This window comes from Ursus maritimus, unplaced genomic scaffold, assembly GCF_017311325.1.
Source record: "Ursus maritimus isolate PB19 unplaced genomic scaffold, ASM1731132v1 scaffold_19, whole genome shotgun sequence".
In the NCBI taxonomy this organism is placed as follows: domain Eukaryota; kingdom Metazoa; phylum Chordata; class Mammalia; order Carnivora; family Ursidae; genus Ursus; species Ursus maritimus.
In genome coordinates, this window is record NW_024424341.1 from 1,682,286 (window position 1) to 1,698,894 (window position 16,609).

The 16,609-nt window shown below is 50.4% G+C and overlaps 1 protein-coding gene across 6 annotated transcripts in view; it reads right to left on the reverse strand.

The window, feature by feature from the left end:
* The window catches only part of LOC103673843 (BTG3 associated nuclear protein), a 129,023-nt gene that overhangs the window by 72,825 nt on the left and 39,589 nt on the right, over positions 1-16,609 (reverse strand). For 4 of the 6 annotated variants that reach the window (XM_040633195.1, XM_040633194.1, XM_040633193.1 and 1 more), the window contains 2 exons: positions 6,993-7,109; positions 5,151-5,326 (listed from right to left, as the gene is read on the reverse strand). In XM_040633195.1, coding sequence (XP_040489129.1) covers positions 5,151-5,326; positions 6,993-7,109 — 293 coding nt within the window. The remainder of the gene's footprint in view (positions 1-5,150; positions 5,327-6,992; positions 7,110-16,609) is intronic. The other 2 variants (XM_040633197.1, XM_040633196.1) reach the window with 1 other exon arrangement.

The following is a 16,609-nucleotide window of genomic DNA, read 5'->3' on the forward strand; positions in this document are numbered from 1 at the left end:
TACAGTCACACTCGGATTGTGCCCTTATTCACGCGTGTCACCTAAAATGAGCACGGACAACACTCAACCCTCAGATCAACCTAAAAAACCGGATGGCCCACCTTTCTGGGATTAGACACAGTCAGCAGTATACCCACAGCCCAAACAACCATGCTTATTTGGGAGTGATGTGACATCTGTAAGCTATAAACAGATTGATAATTTGGGGTTTTAAATGGGCAATTCAAGAGGGTTGAGTTACATATAGGATCATAAGGAAAAGGGAAAAAACAAATGGTCTTTGGTACCGGAGCCAAGTCTTTTCCCTGCAACTCTAAGCACATTTCACAGAAACCATATGAGCACATTGCCGACCAAGGGGCAAGGCCACCAACTCAGGCCAGGCCGCCCTACTCAGCACAAGTCATCAGGACCTCAACTGTGACTGCAGCAAGAGGCCAAGGACGTTCTCCTTGGCACGAACAAGTGGGAAGCATGGGGCACTGTAGACAGGGCAACACTCCGTGGTGACACGTGCCGCCCCTTCCGGAACTCCATGAGAGGAGCTGGAACTCTGTAACCAGCATCGCCCTGCAGCCCTTCTCCCCTGACCTGCTGCGTTCCTCCGCCAGTCTGTCTTCATTACCTGGGTTTTCACTGGGCACTAACCTGCCTGTAATCCCACTCTTCTCAGGAGCCCATTTATGATCGCCAAGAAAATGTTTTTTAATGTTATGACGACATAAAGAATTTAGGTTAGGGGTGCCTGGGTGCCTCAGTAGATTAAGCGTCTGCCTTCGGCTCAGGTCATGATCCCAGGACCCTGGGACCGAGCCCTGCATCGGGCTCCCTGCTCAGTGGGGAGTCTCCTTCTCCCTCTCTCTGTGCCTCTGTGCATATGAGTGTGTGCTCTCTCTCTCCCAAATAAATAAATAATCTTAAAAATAAACTATTAAAAAAATAAGAATTTAAGTGCATGCAGGGGCGCCTGGGTGGCTCAGTAGGTTAAGCATCCGATGCTAGATTCCAGCTCAGGTTTCGATCTGAGGGCCATGAGTTCAAGCCCCGTGTTGGGCTCTGCACTGGGCATGGAGCCTACTTCAGGGGAGGAAAAAAAAAAAAAGTTTATGTAAATAAATTCTCAAGAAACGTTTTCGGCTACATTTCCTTCTTTACATATGGAGGCTGAGTGTTTTGTTTTGTGAAAGCGGCAACTTGTATGAACCCTATTTCATGGCCCCGGGCACCATCACCTTCCCGCTGCTGTGACGGACACCCTTCCCCCCACTAAGTGCTTCTCCCAGACTCGACTTCACCACCCCCGCCAAGCATACGGCAGCGAATCACCGTACACGTCCGCCAGGTTACTGACTGGGCTCTGGAACATTCCCGAGCCCTATTTCTGACAGTGACTCAATTATAACTGAGGTACATTAGAGCTGAGCACCCAACATCTCACAAATAGGATTACTCAAGTGTTGTAGGAATTATCATCTGCATAAACAGCAGGAATTTAAACTCTTTATTAAGAAATCACTACAATCCTTTCATTAATTAACACACCCCATTTTTCGTCCATTTTAGCTGATTGGTTTCTCTGACTCAGCCAGCTTCATCTTTGAATGAGGACACCCCACAGCTCTTCAGTACCTTTCATAGGCAGGAGCAAACTGTGACCAAAAGAACAGGAGGTGAGGGTACTGCCCACTGCCCTCAACAGTTAGCACTCCTCACTCATTCGGAGGAAATCTGCCATGACATACAAAATGGCCTACAAAGAACGTGGGCATAAAGCGATACAACGCCGGGGCCGTGTGGGCGCTGTGGGTAAAGCATTCGATTCTTGGTTTCAGCTCAGGTCGCCGTCTCAGCATCGAGCCCCGCGTTGGGCCCCATGCTCAGCGGGGAGTTGGCTTGAGATTCTCTCGCCCTCAGCCCCTCCCCTCCCCCCACAATGTGCTCGCTTGCTCTCTCTTAAAAAAATTTAAAAATTAAAAAAATTAAAAATAAAGATATGGTGCCTTGCAGTAAACACTGGGACTCCGTATTCATATAAAACAACACATCAAGTGATGCAAGCCATCTGGAATTCTTAAGAAATAACCATTTTTGAGACCTGTGGTTTTTAAAACTGCAGGCACTTAGAGACTTTTCTATGAGCAATCAGTCTCCTTGCAGCTCTAGAGCGGCTCTCAGGAGTTCAGTGACTGCACGGGACGCCGTGTTCACAGGGCTTCTGTCATATAAACTAGCTGACCCAACACTCTCCCCAATGGGGCCAGCTGAGCTAGTCTTGGGGAGGACGTGGCAGGGACAGGGTTCATCCAACTCAGAGAAGGTTTTAACACGTGACGCGACTACAGGTAGACAGTAAATCTGACACAAGAGACACGGGTGGTGAGCTTTTCCCCCAGCACGTATGTACGTGCCAGCCACTTCGAGAGCACCCTGTCCACCTCTGTACCCGCGGGTGCTGACCATGGTGCCGGCTGGGGCAGCGCAGCCGGGCCTCCTCACAGAAATCAGACTGCTGGGGGAGACCCTCCCAGGGCAGAGTCAGAAGGCACGCATCACAGCATGCTTTCTCCTAATGCATCGGTCAAGCAGAAGGGTCCTGAGTTATGATCTCTTCTTCAAAGTAAAGTAAAATTCAGTATCAGAAAAATTTCTCTAGTTCGCACCAATCCTTTTTTTTTTTTTTAAAGATTTTATTTATTTATTTGAGAGAGTGAGCACATGAGCAGGGACAGAGGGAAAAGGAGAAGCAAATGCCCTGCTGAGCAGGGAGCCCAACGCAGGGCTCCATCCCAGGACCCCGGGATCATGACCTGAGCCACCCAGGTGCCCCTCGTTTGCCCCACTCCTAACAACAGGCACTGTCCATCAGTCATGTCCAATGGACACAATCTCCTAGAGAGCAATGCTTCCCACAAAGTGTGTCAGCTCATCAATAACTCAGTCTCAGATAAAAAGAAAATCTGTATTTTTTCTCCCAGATGTTACTAAGCTCAAAGTCTGATCCCTTCTTCTGTGTTCATTTAGCAGCATTTTGCAGTTTCCCCAAATGAAATATTTTTCATATTAATCACATCAAAGCAAGACACTTAAAAAGATGAAATATTTTGTTTTTCAGATAACCCGAGAAATTCCCAGAATTATTGAGTGCTACGCTCCTCAGTGGATACAGTTTAAACCAAACAAACATTAAGCCTTAAGTGGCTGGCCAGACCTGTGTGGATATCGACCCAGAATCTACGTGGACAGACAGACAAACAGGAAGAACAATCAGCTCTCTGCAACTGCTGTGGACGCCACCTCTACCACGGATGTTAAGTACCCACTAGCTGAGACCCGGGCATCCCTCTCGTCCTCAAATTTAATGTGTAAAGAAACGAAGCGATTCCACTCCCGGGTGACCAAGAGAAATGAAAACACACGTTCTCAACAACACCTGGACAGGCATGGTCATCACAGCTGGAAACTGGAAGCACCCCGAGCATCCACTGACAGATGAACGTGGTCCATCTCCATGATGGAGCCGGACCCGGCCACGGAAGGGGTAAAGTGCGGACACTCTCTCCACAGCGACACCCCCCTGGGAAGTGCCTGCAACAGGTCATTCCAGAGACAGAAAGTAGACCGTGGCTCCCGGGGACAGTGGGCAGTGACTGTGGTGGGGCTTCTTTCCAGGGTGACAGAATGTTCTAGAATCAGACTGGGTGATGGCTGCACAAGTGTGTGAATGTACTGAACAGCACTGACTTTGGAGTATTTAAATTTGATCTCAGTTTTAAGGAAATCTCTGCTTCTCTCCCACTCCTGCTCAGCCACCCCATCCTGACAACATATGTCAGACGTGAGCAACACTCTGAGAAAAACACCGTTTTCAATGTTTCAGATATGGTGATCGATGTAACAAGAAAATCGTTGCTCAGTATATCTACATCATGGTCTTCAGGAATCTACATGGCTCTTTTAGTAAAAATCAACAACTCAGACACAAACCCAGAAAACCTCACAAGTTTACTAGTAAACAAAACACAGGCTTCCGAAGTCGGTACCACAGCACTGAACACACCTGTCCCCTTTCTGCCTACGCTATAGAAAGCCAGGTGGGAAGCCTAAGCTGGCCGGCAAAGGCAGGACAAGGGTGCCAGGCGGCAGGGGTCTGCTGCAAGGCACGCGAGGCCCGCCGCGCGGAGCAGGGCCAGTCAAGAGCAGACATCCGACCCTGCAGTAGAGGTGGGGGGCCAGGAAGCCCGGGTATGGGTGAAACAGGCTCACATCCAGGCGCCGGCCACGCGGCTCCCTCTGCCTCTTGTGGGAGGCGCCTCGACACCCCCCAGCACCTATGTCTGGCCCTCGGCAGAGACGTGGAGAGGCCCCTGGTCGAAGGCAGTGACCAGCTACTGGCTATGAAAGCACAACAGCGTGCCATCAGAAGGCCTCTGGAAGCTGACTGATACATATGGACGTGGAAGGTCCCCTGGGCCACAGGGGAGGAAGCAATGGACATCACACAGCATGTATGTTCACGCAGAAAGTCTGCAGGATTGACAGAGATCTCTGGATGTGAAATTCCATGCTGTTCTCACTTTCTTCTAACACTTTTTAAAAACAGTAAACATCTACAAATCTTCCTCAACTTAGGATGGGTTTATGTCCCAAGAAACGTATTATAGGTTGAAAAACGTTAAGTCAAAAATTCATGTAGTACCCTAACGTACAGAGCATCAAACGTGAGCCCAGCCCACCCCAGACGTGCTCAGAACACCCACGCTTGCCTACAGTTGGGCAAAATCATCTCACACCAACAACACCGTGTGAGACAGCTCACAGAACGTACTGAGTCCTGCGCTAAAAGCAACACGCAGGACGGCTGTGTGGGGGGTGCAGCAGGGCGGTCAGGGCGGCGGCTTCTGGGAGCCCTGTCCCCATCGTGAGGATCACACTGCACACTGCCAGCCTGGGGGAAGATTCAAATTCAAAATTCGAAGCACGTTTCAACTGAGCAGGGATGGCTCCGGCACCGTCGTAAAGTGGGCAAACCACGAAGTCGAACCATCATAAGGCAGGACCGTCTCACTTTCCTAAGAAGCAGAAAAAACACGAGAAAACACAAAACGGTACCTACTGCCACTCAGGCAAAGGAAAGGGCTCTGCAGGCGCACCTTCCGAGTTCAGGGTGATGAGGGTGACGTTGTTGCCGATGTTCTGACTTCCTGACTGTCCACAGTTGGAAATGGAGTCGCTGGCCTCGGACCCGCTCTCCCCGTCCTCGTTGTGGCTGTCCTCTTGACCCGGCACCTTCACCACAATGGTGTTCTGCCGTCGCCCGGGCACCGCGCTGAGCGGGAGACAAAAACACCAGCCAAGGTTGTGAGAGCGCCACGACCGACAAGCAGAGACTAGCACTAGCAGAGGCACTGCCATGTTCTTCTTTCCTTCATTTATCAGAGAATCTAACTGTGCGAGGAGCAGCGGCTCACAAGGCTTCCCATACCGCTCTCTCTACTAAGACTGACGGCAACTGAATAGCCCCAAACAGTCTGGGGGTGAAAGAAACGGTATGAAACGTAAAAGTTTACAAACACGTTTATATCGCAAAACAAGTAAAATCACAACCCACTGTGACTGAAGGCCTAGAGTGCAGCTCTCTGATCACAGAGGTGAGCCTGCAAAATGTGGCCACTTGAGGAACTTTTGAGGCTACATCAAAGGAAAGACCGGATTAAGAGGAAGTGAGCCTGGAGACTTCCATTGACCCAATCCACTGCACACTGTTAGACCTTCTGGAAGCGACTCAGCTTTGTTAATGGCAGTTATCACTCCCAACCACTCCCGCCGACAAAAACTGCTGAAGTGGGTCTAAAAAGCCAGGCGAGAATTTCCTAGGGGATATTCTCACCACTCTAAGGGATCCTGCTGTGCAGCGATAAGATGCTGCCAGAAAGACACAAGCCGCCAGCTCCAAAAGGGCTCAAAACATCTGTCACCTGGAGACATTCTCCTTGAGTCACCCACGACTCTCTCAACATCCCTTCACGGGGCCTGGTAGGCACGGAGAAAGGGGAAGACACGCATTTTCCCTGTTTACAGAGACAGAACGCGCTTCCAATCCTGGCCGTGCCGCGGGGAGGGGGCTACGACCTTCTGAACCTGATTCCACAGCACCTGCCCAAGCTGACCTCGCTCCTAACCACTCCAAGTCTGACAGCTGACCCCCAGCCGAGCCCTGCCAGAGGCCTCCACTGGCCAGAGCTCCTCGGAAAGCCTTTCCCCCGCCACCCAACACAGCAGGCCGCGGCACAGCGGGGCCCCTCGAAACTGGACAACAGAGGAAGCAGGACACAGCTGGGGGAGGAACACTCAGAAAGGACTGAGAGAAAAGGCAAAACAGAACTCCGTGAACACTCTGATGGAAACAACAGGCAAAAGAGCCCTCCCTGGGGCCCGTTCCCAGGAAAAGCTGAGCCCAGGCCACTGGGCAGGGCCACCCACAGCAGACCTCGCCATCACACTGTGCCTTAATGCACTATTTCTGACCAAGGTTACACTTACAATGTCTCAAAGCAAAAGGTGGGAGGAAAAAAAAACCATCACCTTGAAATGCCTTCATCACTTAGCAGACTTAAAAAAGGCTGTCTGTTGACCTGACATGCTGCTACAGAGACAGACAGACAGACAGATGTGAGTATGTGGTGGTCAGGGAGGAGGACATGAGCTCCAGCAGCTGCTGGGAAAACATCAAGCCGTCTCCCCCTAAAGCACGTGAGCAGCAGACATGGACGTTCCAAGTGCCTCTCCCCTTGCCGTGTCACCTTCTCCAGCTAGCACGTCAGGATGCGGGCCGGCAGCACGGCTCGGCCCTCCCCTACCACAAAGAACCGCGGGCCGCGCTCGCGGGCTCAACCGACCGGCTGTGCCCGGCTCAGAACGTTGACTGGTCCTCGAGGGGACTCATCACGGTGGCAGTGGCAGTGAAAGGTGGGGTTGGTGTTGTGGCTACTGACTTGCTAATGATATTTTCCAGGGAATCCGGTGCCCTGCTGCTCAAGGGGTCGTCCATCTTGGCTACAATGGCGTTCTGCCGATCATTGTTGAGTATTACTGTAGTCTGGGGGACGACGCTAGGGAACAAAAGAATCACAAAGAAAAAGAAGACCTTAAAACAACAACATTCATTTTAAGAGCACATACGAGTAATTCAATACAGTCAGCTCCCCATGACCTGCTCTAAGGGAGGGGAGGTGGCCCCAAGCAGAAGTCACGTGTAAAGTTAATTTACGGTTCCCACTGGGCAAAGAATAAACTGGAGGTGTTTGTCTTTTTCTTTTTAGGAGACAGTTTACCTTCCCTCACTGCTGGTATTCTCAGTTGAGTTGAGGTAGGAATATTTACACCTTTATACAGAAAGCAGAGGTCACAGGGCGTTAGGCAGTTAGTAAAGTTTCTGAAGTCCTATGTCTGCATGGAACACAGCTTCACATTCATGCTCATTCCACCCCAAAGAATTCCTACATGACAAACCGAGGCTTTCATAAGTACCACACTTGCCAACATCATTCCACCATGTTAGCTCTGGAAGGAAAGGGGCAGGATCACACAACGTGTATCGCCTCTGGCTTCTACCAGGGGAGTGCAGGAACCACAACATAGGGCCTCGGCTCTTCGCTTTGAAGGAAAAGGATTATACAACGGAACAGAGCCCCTATCCCCCTGGACAGGCGGCACCCTGCCCGGGGACCCTGCGAGAGGCGGCCTGTGTGTCTGAACAAGCAGCAGGCGACAGCTGATCTGAGGGCATGTACTCCTGCACTGCTCGGTCAGTCAGCATCTGGCCGCTGGTGCCGTGGCCCCAGGAAGTCTGAGCATGCTTCGTCAGGAGCTGGCGGGGAAGCACTGCAAATACACAGTAATACGACCTGCGAAGAGGTCATTCTTGAGTTTCACAGATTTCACGGAACCAACAGCACGTATGAAAGTGTGGCCCAGTGTTACCGCCACACGGCTATTCAATGCCCTCTCCCAAAAGCAGGGACACAAACGGCGCCGTCTCATGCCCAAGGAAATCACAGGACCACGAGGTATTGGGTTTTTTTTTTAAATAGCATAATCAACCGCATTTCGTCCAAAAGTATTATTTTTTCAGTGATTCTACTTGTCCTTTGCTGATACCCAAAGTAAGCCAGCAAATCCTTATAGCCTATCCACAGGGCAGGCGTCACAGTAACCTAGGTCGTGACCCCCGACTTGGGACTGCGGGCACACGCAGGCTTTCAAGACTCCAGCTTCTCGCGTCAGAGCAGGCGATGGGCGATGTCTGCATTTGCTATTTCCCTGAGGCATATTCCGCGGAGCCCTGCTCTCCCGCAGGGCCCCACACACACCTCTCCAGCGCTCTCCTTCCGCGAGCAACTAACGAGGACAACTTTGCTGGCTAATGACAGTTCCCTGACGGGAACCCACCATGGGCGGCAACACACGAAAGGTCTCAGACGTCCTCAAGGAAACAGATTAAAATGAATTAATGGCTCCATCTGGCAAAGCTGTTTGACTAAATAGACCTCTTCTCCCCAACAATTCCTGTTAAGGGCAAGGAAATAATGTTCTGAAGCAACCAGCGTCAAGGTAAATGAGTAGCCCTGGGGGTCCCCCACGAGGTCCAGGGGGTTCCTGGACGTGGACAGCTCTCTGCAATGCCATGTCCTAATCCTCAGCTCGCAGAATGCACTCCTTCCTAAAAAGCTTTCCCTTTGAGAGGGCACCCTGGTCAACGTGCTTGTTCCCTCGTTCCCAAAGCCCTTTTCCCATCTGAAAATATAATGAGTTGTCCCTGCAACCACACAGACGTGCGCCGTCCATCCGGCATGTAAGCCCCCAGGAGAACACGGGGCCACCCAGAGACACCAGGCTGAGTGTGAGAAAGCCGAAGCCTCCACTGAGCGCCGAAGCACCCAGGGCGCTGCTCGTTCACCGCTCTTCGCTTTCAACAAAACTGACCAACAACCTAGTTACCTTTTCAGCCCAGAGATCATCAAAAATAATGGTCGACGACAGCTTACAAAGACCTCAGACACAACCTGAGGAGCTAAGAGGCGTCTCTCCTCCCACGGAGTTATTATGTGAACAAAGTTTCCCAGCACTTCCAACTTTAAAAACTACCACTGGAAGTAGGACCAAGGCTGAACCTTGTCTCACTATAAGTGATAAGTCATAATCATCCACAGATTCAAGAATTAACGAAAACTAAAGCCCCCTCCATCTCAAGAACGCATTCACAATACTGGATTATTAAGAATTAGTTCTAGGACTAACACATGCATGCTGCAGTGTTCAACTGTCAGAGAACTCAATCCAAAACACCTTTTTTAACACTTGGGGCTTCATGGCTACAAAAAAATGTATTTTTCAGCTTCAATTTCTCTCTCTGCTCCTGTTGTGCAGAAGTACATCAGCTGGGTGGACAGGGTAAGCTGCAGGGAGGGGGTAAGATGGGAATGGACTTTCCAAAAAGTAAAGGAATAAGGTGAAATTCAACTGTGGACAGCTCCTTCATGGGGTGCTTTCAAACAGACGACAGTATTCAGATTATAATGCAAACACCTGAGAAAGCAAGGAATCAACCTTTTAATATGCCAGAAAGTATATCCTTTCAACTAATGCATTTATGTCAACCACAAATTGTACAAAAGAATATTTCAGTTTTCAAAAATCAAGGAACATCTATATCACACTAGTAAGAATGAAACAGTCGTCTGAGGGTTAATGTGGGAACATGGCCACAATCGTGTAAGTGTCTTGCTGGGCTGAACGACATTCCCCGAGTGCTCCGTCACACTAATCCGCAAGCTCAAGGAAGCGCTTCTGCGGGTGTGATTACGAGTCCTAACCGCTGACCCTAAATTAACCACGAGGGGGATTATCCTGGGTGGGCCTCGCCTGATCAGGTGAGGGGTTGAGGCTTTCTTCCCTGGTCTTGGACATGCCAAGGGGCTCGCCGGCTGATCCTGCCCTCCCCCTCCTGCCCACCTGCTCTAGACTTCAAACGTGCTCGGCTGCCCCCACATGTGTGTAAGCCAGCTCTGGTACAAACCCTCCCTCTCTCGCTCTGTCACGCTCTCTCTCTCGCTCTCTCACACATAAACACACACACACACACAAATGCAGCCCCTACTGGTTCTGCTTGGAAATAATTACAGAAATAATAGAAGCAGTACACAAAGTCCCGTGCCCCCAGTGGTGACATCCTAGAAAGCCTGAAGTCAGTACAGTGTGGAAGGCAGGATATTCAGCCTGGACACTTCTGTGAATGAGACCACAGTCCTTACTCAGATTTCACGGGTTCTGCGTGTGCTTGTATCTGCGTGCGGGGTTCCGGGTGGCTCGACCCCACAAGTAAACCCGTGTCCCTGCACCGCCACTGCCACGGAGCAGCCTCACGCTGCCCCTTTAGACTCGCCCATCCTCCCAGCCACCACTAACTGGCTCTCCACCTGTATGCTTCTTACCCTTGGGCAACATTAAAGACGTGATGGCCTTTGAGACCGGCTTTCTGTGCTCGGCAGACTCCCTGAGGCCAGCTCCCTCTGGTGGCTGCTGAGGACACTGCCACAGCACGGGGCTTTATTTACGGGCGGCCCAGTCCATACTGTAACCCCAGAAAGGCAGCGGGGGATTCACAGGTTTGGCTTATTACAAACAACGCTGCTATGGACATTCATGTAGAGCTTGTGAACATACGTTTTTATTTCTCTGGGCTAAATGCCCAAGAAAGGGACTGCTGGGCCATATGGTACGTCCATGTTTAGCCTTACACAACCCTGCCAGATTTTCCAGAGTGGCTGCCCCATTCTACATCCCCACCAGCAGCACATGAGAGACTTCCCCTTCCCTGATGACTAATGATCGTGTGCTCGTTCACCGTCCATATCTCCCCTCGGGCAACATCTCTATTCGTGTGTCCTGCCCACTTGCTAATGGGGCTGCTTTCCTGCAGGTGATGCGCTATCCGTCGCTGTCAGGTGTGCGCTGTGCGAGCCTCCCCACCCCACCTGCAGCCTGCTCCTCCATCGTTCTCACGGGTCCCTCGAGGAGCCTAAGTTCATCATTTTCGTCGTGTCCAACACATGGCTGTTTTCACAGGCGTGGCTTTCAGTATCCAGTCTGAGAGGGCTGAGCCAGGCCTTAGGTCTCAAAGATCTTCTCCAACAGCTTCATCTGCAGGTCTCACAGCTCTACACTGAAATCCGTGCTCCACTGAAAACCTTTGTTGCAGGGGTGACATGACCCCAGGCTCCTTCCTCTCATTCTGCCTGTGGACGTCCCAGTGCCCTGGCTCCATGTGTTAAAAGGCTGCCCTTCCCCCAATGACCAGTCTTTGCACCTCTGTCAAAGCTCAGCGGGCCTATTTCTAGGCTCTCTGTTAATTTCCACTCATCAATTTCTCTTTCTCTCCCTCATTCTGTTTTTTTTAAAAACTATGTGCTCAATTTATTCTTTGGCAACCTTAAATCATTTTCTATACCCTTACCTTTTTAAGTTCCTATTATTTAAATAAAAACCAAACTACTGGGGCACCTGGGTGGCTCAGCTGGTGAAGCATGTGCCTTCAGCTTGGGTCATGACCTCAGGGTCCTGGGATCGAGTCCTGCATCGGGCTCCCTGCTCAGTGGGGAGTCTGTTTCTCCTTCTCCCTCTGCCTGCCGCACCCCTGCTTGTGCTCTCTGTCAAATAAATAAATAAAATCTTTTGTTTAAAAGATTTTATTTATCTGCTTGAGAGACAGGGAGAGAAAGAGATAGCGAGAGAGAGCATAAGCAGGGAGGAGAGAGAGAAGCCGACTTCCCACCAAGCAGGGAGCCTGACACGGGCTTGATCCCAGGACCCTGAGATCATGACCTGAGCTGGAGGCAGACGTTTGACCGACTGAGCCACCCAGGTGCCCCTAAATAAATAAAATTGTAATAAGAAAAAAAATTAAGGAAAAGGGGAAAAACTAGACTCATAGACTGTCCTGATTGTTTTAATTCTAAGATTATGGTATTTCACAAGTGAACATGCATGCCTAATTCTAGGATTATGCTAATTACCCAGGTTGGATATGCTTACCTAAAAATGGTATCATTCAGAAGTAAAAGATACTCTGACATGGCCCAGTGACCTGTGACCAGGGGGCACAAGGACCACTCCTCCTTGTGGACAGTGACTGAGTCCAGGACCCCCAGCAGCTCCCCCACGGGCAGTCACAGTGGACAGCACTGCCCCCAGGGCTCCATGTGGAAGGACACACTCACTGCTCAAAGCGCAAGGGGGCTCCGCAGTGCCTTCCCCGTGCAGACCGGCAGCCCTCCGCACAGATAGGCTAATACACTCACCTGCCCAAGGCCACATGGCCAAGTTAGACTGCAGCCCAGAGTCCTCCAGTGACACTCTAACCAAAACCAATGAAGCAACAGTTCACAACACACTACGCTCTTTAAACATCAGAATTTCCTGGCGAATCTAGGGGCCACCCCCAGAAAGCCTAAGGGTTTTGGGTTTTTTTAACCATTTTCCCAGGGATTCTGCTGGGTGCCCTGGCTTCCAACAACAACAACAACAACAAAATCACACACATACTCAACCCTGTGTGAGCGGCACAAGTCTGCTCTGTTCGCCGCATCCCCACAGCACGCATCGCGTCCGTGGCTGGATTACTGCACGTGGCAGTTACATGGCAACGCCCTGCACAGGGCTCTCTCTGTCCATCTGCTTCCCAGGTGAATGCCCACTACGCAAGCCTGCGTGTTTAACACATGAATGAATTCAACAATAAGCCTCATGACTGAGGTCAGCCCTCTGGCTCCCGCCTCTAGACTCCTCGGTCTCAAGCTGCTGGTCCACATGCTGAAAGAAAAGAGACCAAGACTCACGAGCCAGAAGAGAAATCTAACAAGACGATACCCAAAGGACAGTCTAGGGCACCGTCATCACTGAGGGAGACCTGGAATTCTGTGGGCTTATGAGCCCAGCACAAGCCACGAGGCCGGGTTGATATCAGACCCTCAGTGAACAAGAAGCCTTAATATGATTAATCTTTTCACCCTCACAGGGTTGTCGAGGCTCGAAGAACACCACGCGCTTATATGCATGACCTCACGGACAGCAATCCTCACATGCTACTTTATTCTCCTTGTACTGAGGAGGAGACTGGTGCTTGGAAAGGGTAAGGTGCCCAAGGTCTCCCCACTTACGGGTGACGGAGCCCGTATTCAAAACCAAGTGCCTCTCATGCTCTTAGCCACTTGTGAGTCAAGACCAGAGATGTTCTGATGTCAACTACTGCTACCGCTTACCCTTTCAAGGTTGGGTGTTCAAATTGTTTTATTTTGGTGGATTTAAAACAAAACACCTTCAGCTTTCAAAGGAGGTATCACACAAACATTTTCCAAGCTACACTTACAAAGTGGCCTTCAACGTCTCTTCTGTTTCAGGAAGTTGCTTTGTGACCATGTTAGAATTACCTGTACTAGAATTTAAAACATTAACATTTCTGTCCCCCTTTGCTCATCATTCACATAGAACGGGACTATGATTTGAATGTATGCCAAGGGGCTCTGTTGAAGTCTATGCGGGAAAAAAAAAAAATTAACCACAAAAATAAAAGACCTAAAAAAAAAATCTTGAAAAATGTAGGATTTAAACTACTTTTCACAAGTCGGTGTTTTCTACTTTTTATTAGAATAGGAAAACAGAACGGAAGCTGGTTTGAACCAGAGAGCTTGAGGACCCACACCGTGGTCGATGCAGGTGGGGACACAGGAAAGAGGAGGCACAGGGGCACCCAGGAGAAAGACCACCAACACAAGAGAGGAGCTCGGCATGTGACGTGCAGACAGTCCAATGAGAAACACACGCAGACCTCGGGCCAAGAGAAGACAAAATTATGTCAAGTCAGGTGGACCAGAGTTTTCAACGGTTATCTAAAAGAGCTTGATGTCGGACCTGCGAAAGCTTACAGAACTTGACAGACACTCTACCTCTGAATTAGCTAAAACCTCATAGAGATTTCAGGAGCATATAAGTGGATTCTGAACAGACACGCGCACACACAGACACACCCTGTGCATGTGCAAACACACAAAACTCAGGCTGTGTCCTAACAAAGAGAACCCCTTCAACAAGGACGGCAAGAGAGCTTCATGTCTGGACCAGCTCCATCCAACTGGAACAGCACGCTGATGGGGGTTTGCGGCTGTTGCGAGCTCAGAGGGGACGAGCTGCCATCAACTAGCCTGTCTGCCACGGAAATGGTGGGGCGAGGAAAGGACCTCCATCTCTACCCAAGAATTTCAGTGCCCTGGGCTTACCCCAGCAGAACGCTCCTTCAGCTCACCTGCAGAAACGTGACTGTGAAGTCACGTTAATATGAGCAGCGTGGGCGGTCCTTCCTTGGTTCCAGTTCCTAGTGACCAAGGAGAATGTCCACCAGCACCGTCCGTATTCACTCCACACTAGCATTCATCCAGGAAGTAAGATGCCAACTGCCACGGAGTCTGATTAATCATCAACAGTGACATGCCCGTGGACGTTCAGTGAACCAACTTCCACGGCTGGGGTGACACAGATACCTGTCATCAAACCACTGCAAGACGGAGAAGAAAGGCCACAACCGTGTTCTGTGCCGAAACCTCCCCTTTACACAGGCAGGTGCTGAGAGCGCGACCATCCAAGGATAGACTATTCCAAAGACAAGTTTAAATAACTTAAAACGCCCAAAGGAAACTCGTCTGAATATTCCTTCCCCAAAGAAGTCCTGAGCACTCCTGATGAGAGGCCTGCTCTGGGCATAGAAGAAGCGACACCCACCCACCCAGAGCATTCCCAGTCTGTCATCTGTACCCGCCCGAGCCTAGCAGGGACCCTGCCATCAAGGGTAAAGCAAGACCACAACATCACACAGCGCTGGCTCAGTTTCAGTGCCTCCCTCGCCCCACCTGTGTGAGGAGGGCAGCCCCGGTGTGGCTTCTGTTCACACACTGATGTCCCGCTCTGTGTTTTGTGACTGGGGGAGGAGGAGTCCTGCCAGAACACTTGAAAAACATTTGGAAACATTTCTGCCTCCCTCCCACCCACAGAGAAGTCTCACTGTACCATATTCTGCTGACAGCTGATCCTTTTGCAATTCAAAGTAACTATTCATAAAGTTCAGTTGGGTAAATCTCATATGACACAAGTTTTCTAATGAAAAAAATCTCAATTAACAAAAGAGAACTGGCAAAAATCTCAAGTAATTCCACTTTCTACTCCTAAGAAAATACATTTGCAGATGCTTCTGAAACCCACCGATAAACACACACGTTCTCCCAGCAGCTTTCACGGCTGTCCTCGTGAAGCTCACACAGGAGCCCGGGTCATCATAACACACACCGTGTGCAGTTAACAGCCTTCCCAGCACGGAACTGTTCGGCAGTCTTGGACTTCAACGACAGCACAAACGGGGGGAGCGGGAGCAGGGTAGCAACCCTTACACAGTAAAAACCAGACAACCCGAGGTCCTCGAGTCCAAGAGATAAGGGGGCTAGTGTCCACCATGAACCCATGCCCCTCCGCATAGGGCGGTCCTGCCCTGGGAGCCACAACGCAGCCAGGCTCCATTCCCAGGTCCTCTCAAAAGCAGACAGCCCTGGACAAGTGCTCACAGATGAGATGTAAACAGGAGAGAGGCTGCGTTTTTAGAAACAGAATGCACCAGCCTGCAACTGTCATCCCACGGGGTCAGAGATTCCTTACCGCACCAGCTCATGCCCCCAACAAAGACACCAACCACTCAGATAAAACCCTCACTGAAACCTGTTTTACAGGTTTAGTTCTATTCCTTGAAGGTTAAAGATTAAAGTCATAAAAACCAGGATCCAAAAAAAACACTCTTGGGGATAAGAATTAATTAGCATTAAAAATTCATTTCCAAAAAAAGAAAATTATCTCCAATATCTAATGGGATGAGCAAAACAGAATAAAATGAACTCCCCCAAAATAACCAAGTGCCACAGAGAAAGGGGGATAATGTAATGCAACAAGCTTCAACCGCCAGGGGCTCCAGAGAGAAGATTCTGGAGCAGACAGGCTCTGGATGGGTCGGGTTCTAACCTTGTTCCCCTCCCACAGAAGTCACACTGTGACGAAAGCCTCTGAACGCTGCATGCTAACTCCCAAATCAGAAGAGCACATGGGTTGGGAGTGCATATTCTCGCTGCTTCTTCGCCAGGAGCTGTAGACATGACCGCCAAGGAAACGCTGGACGCCAGGAGGGGCCCCAGGTGGAGCAGGTGCTCTGTCACTGTGCCGGGAGCAGGGCTGCAGGCGACTCACAGCGGTGACACACGACACCCCAGATCCTGGTCTCTATGGCCATCTTGCAATAGAGAAAGGTGGACTCGAGCACTGGTGCCGGGAGCATCCCATGGTGCCAGGAAGGAAGGAAGGAAGTGCTCCAAACAAACCAAACCCTGAAATGACCGGGGGGCAGGGGGGTGATGCAGACAGGGGTGTCTGTGTGTCAGAGGACAAAGGAGCCACCTGACATCACTCCCAGCGGCCAAAGCAGGAATATCTGCGCAACAAAATACAAGAGGACTGGATTCTAAAA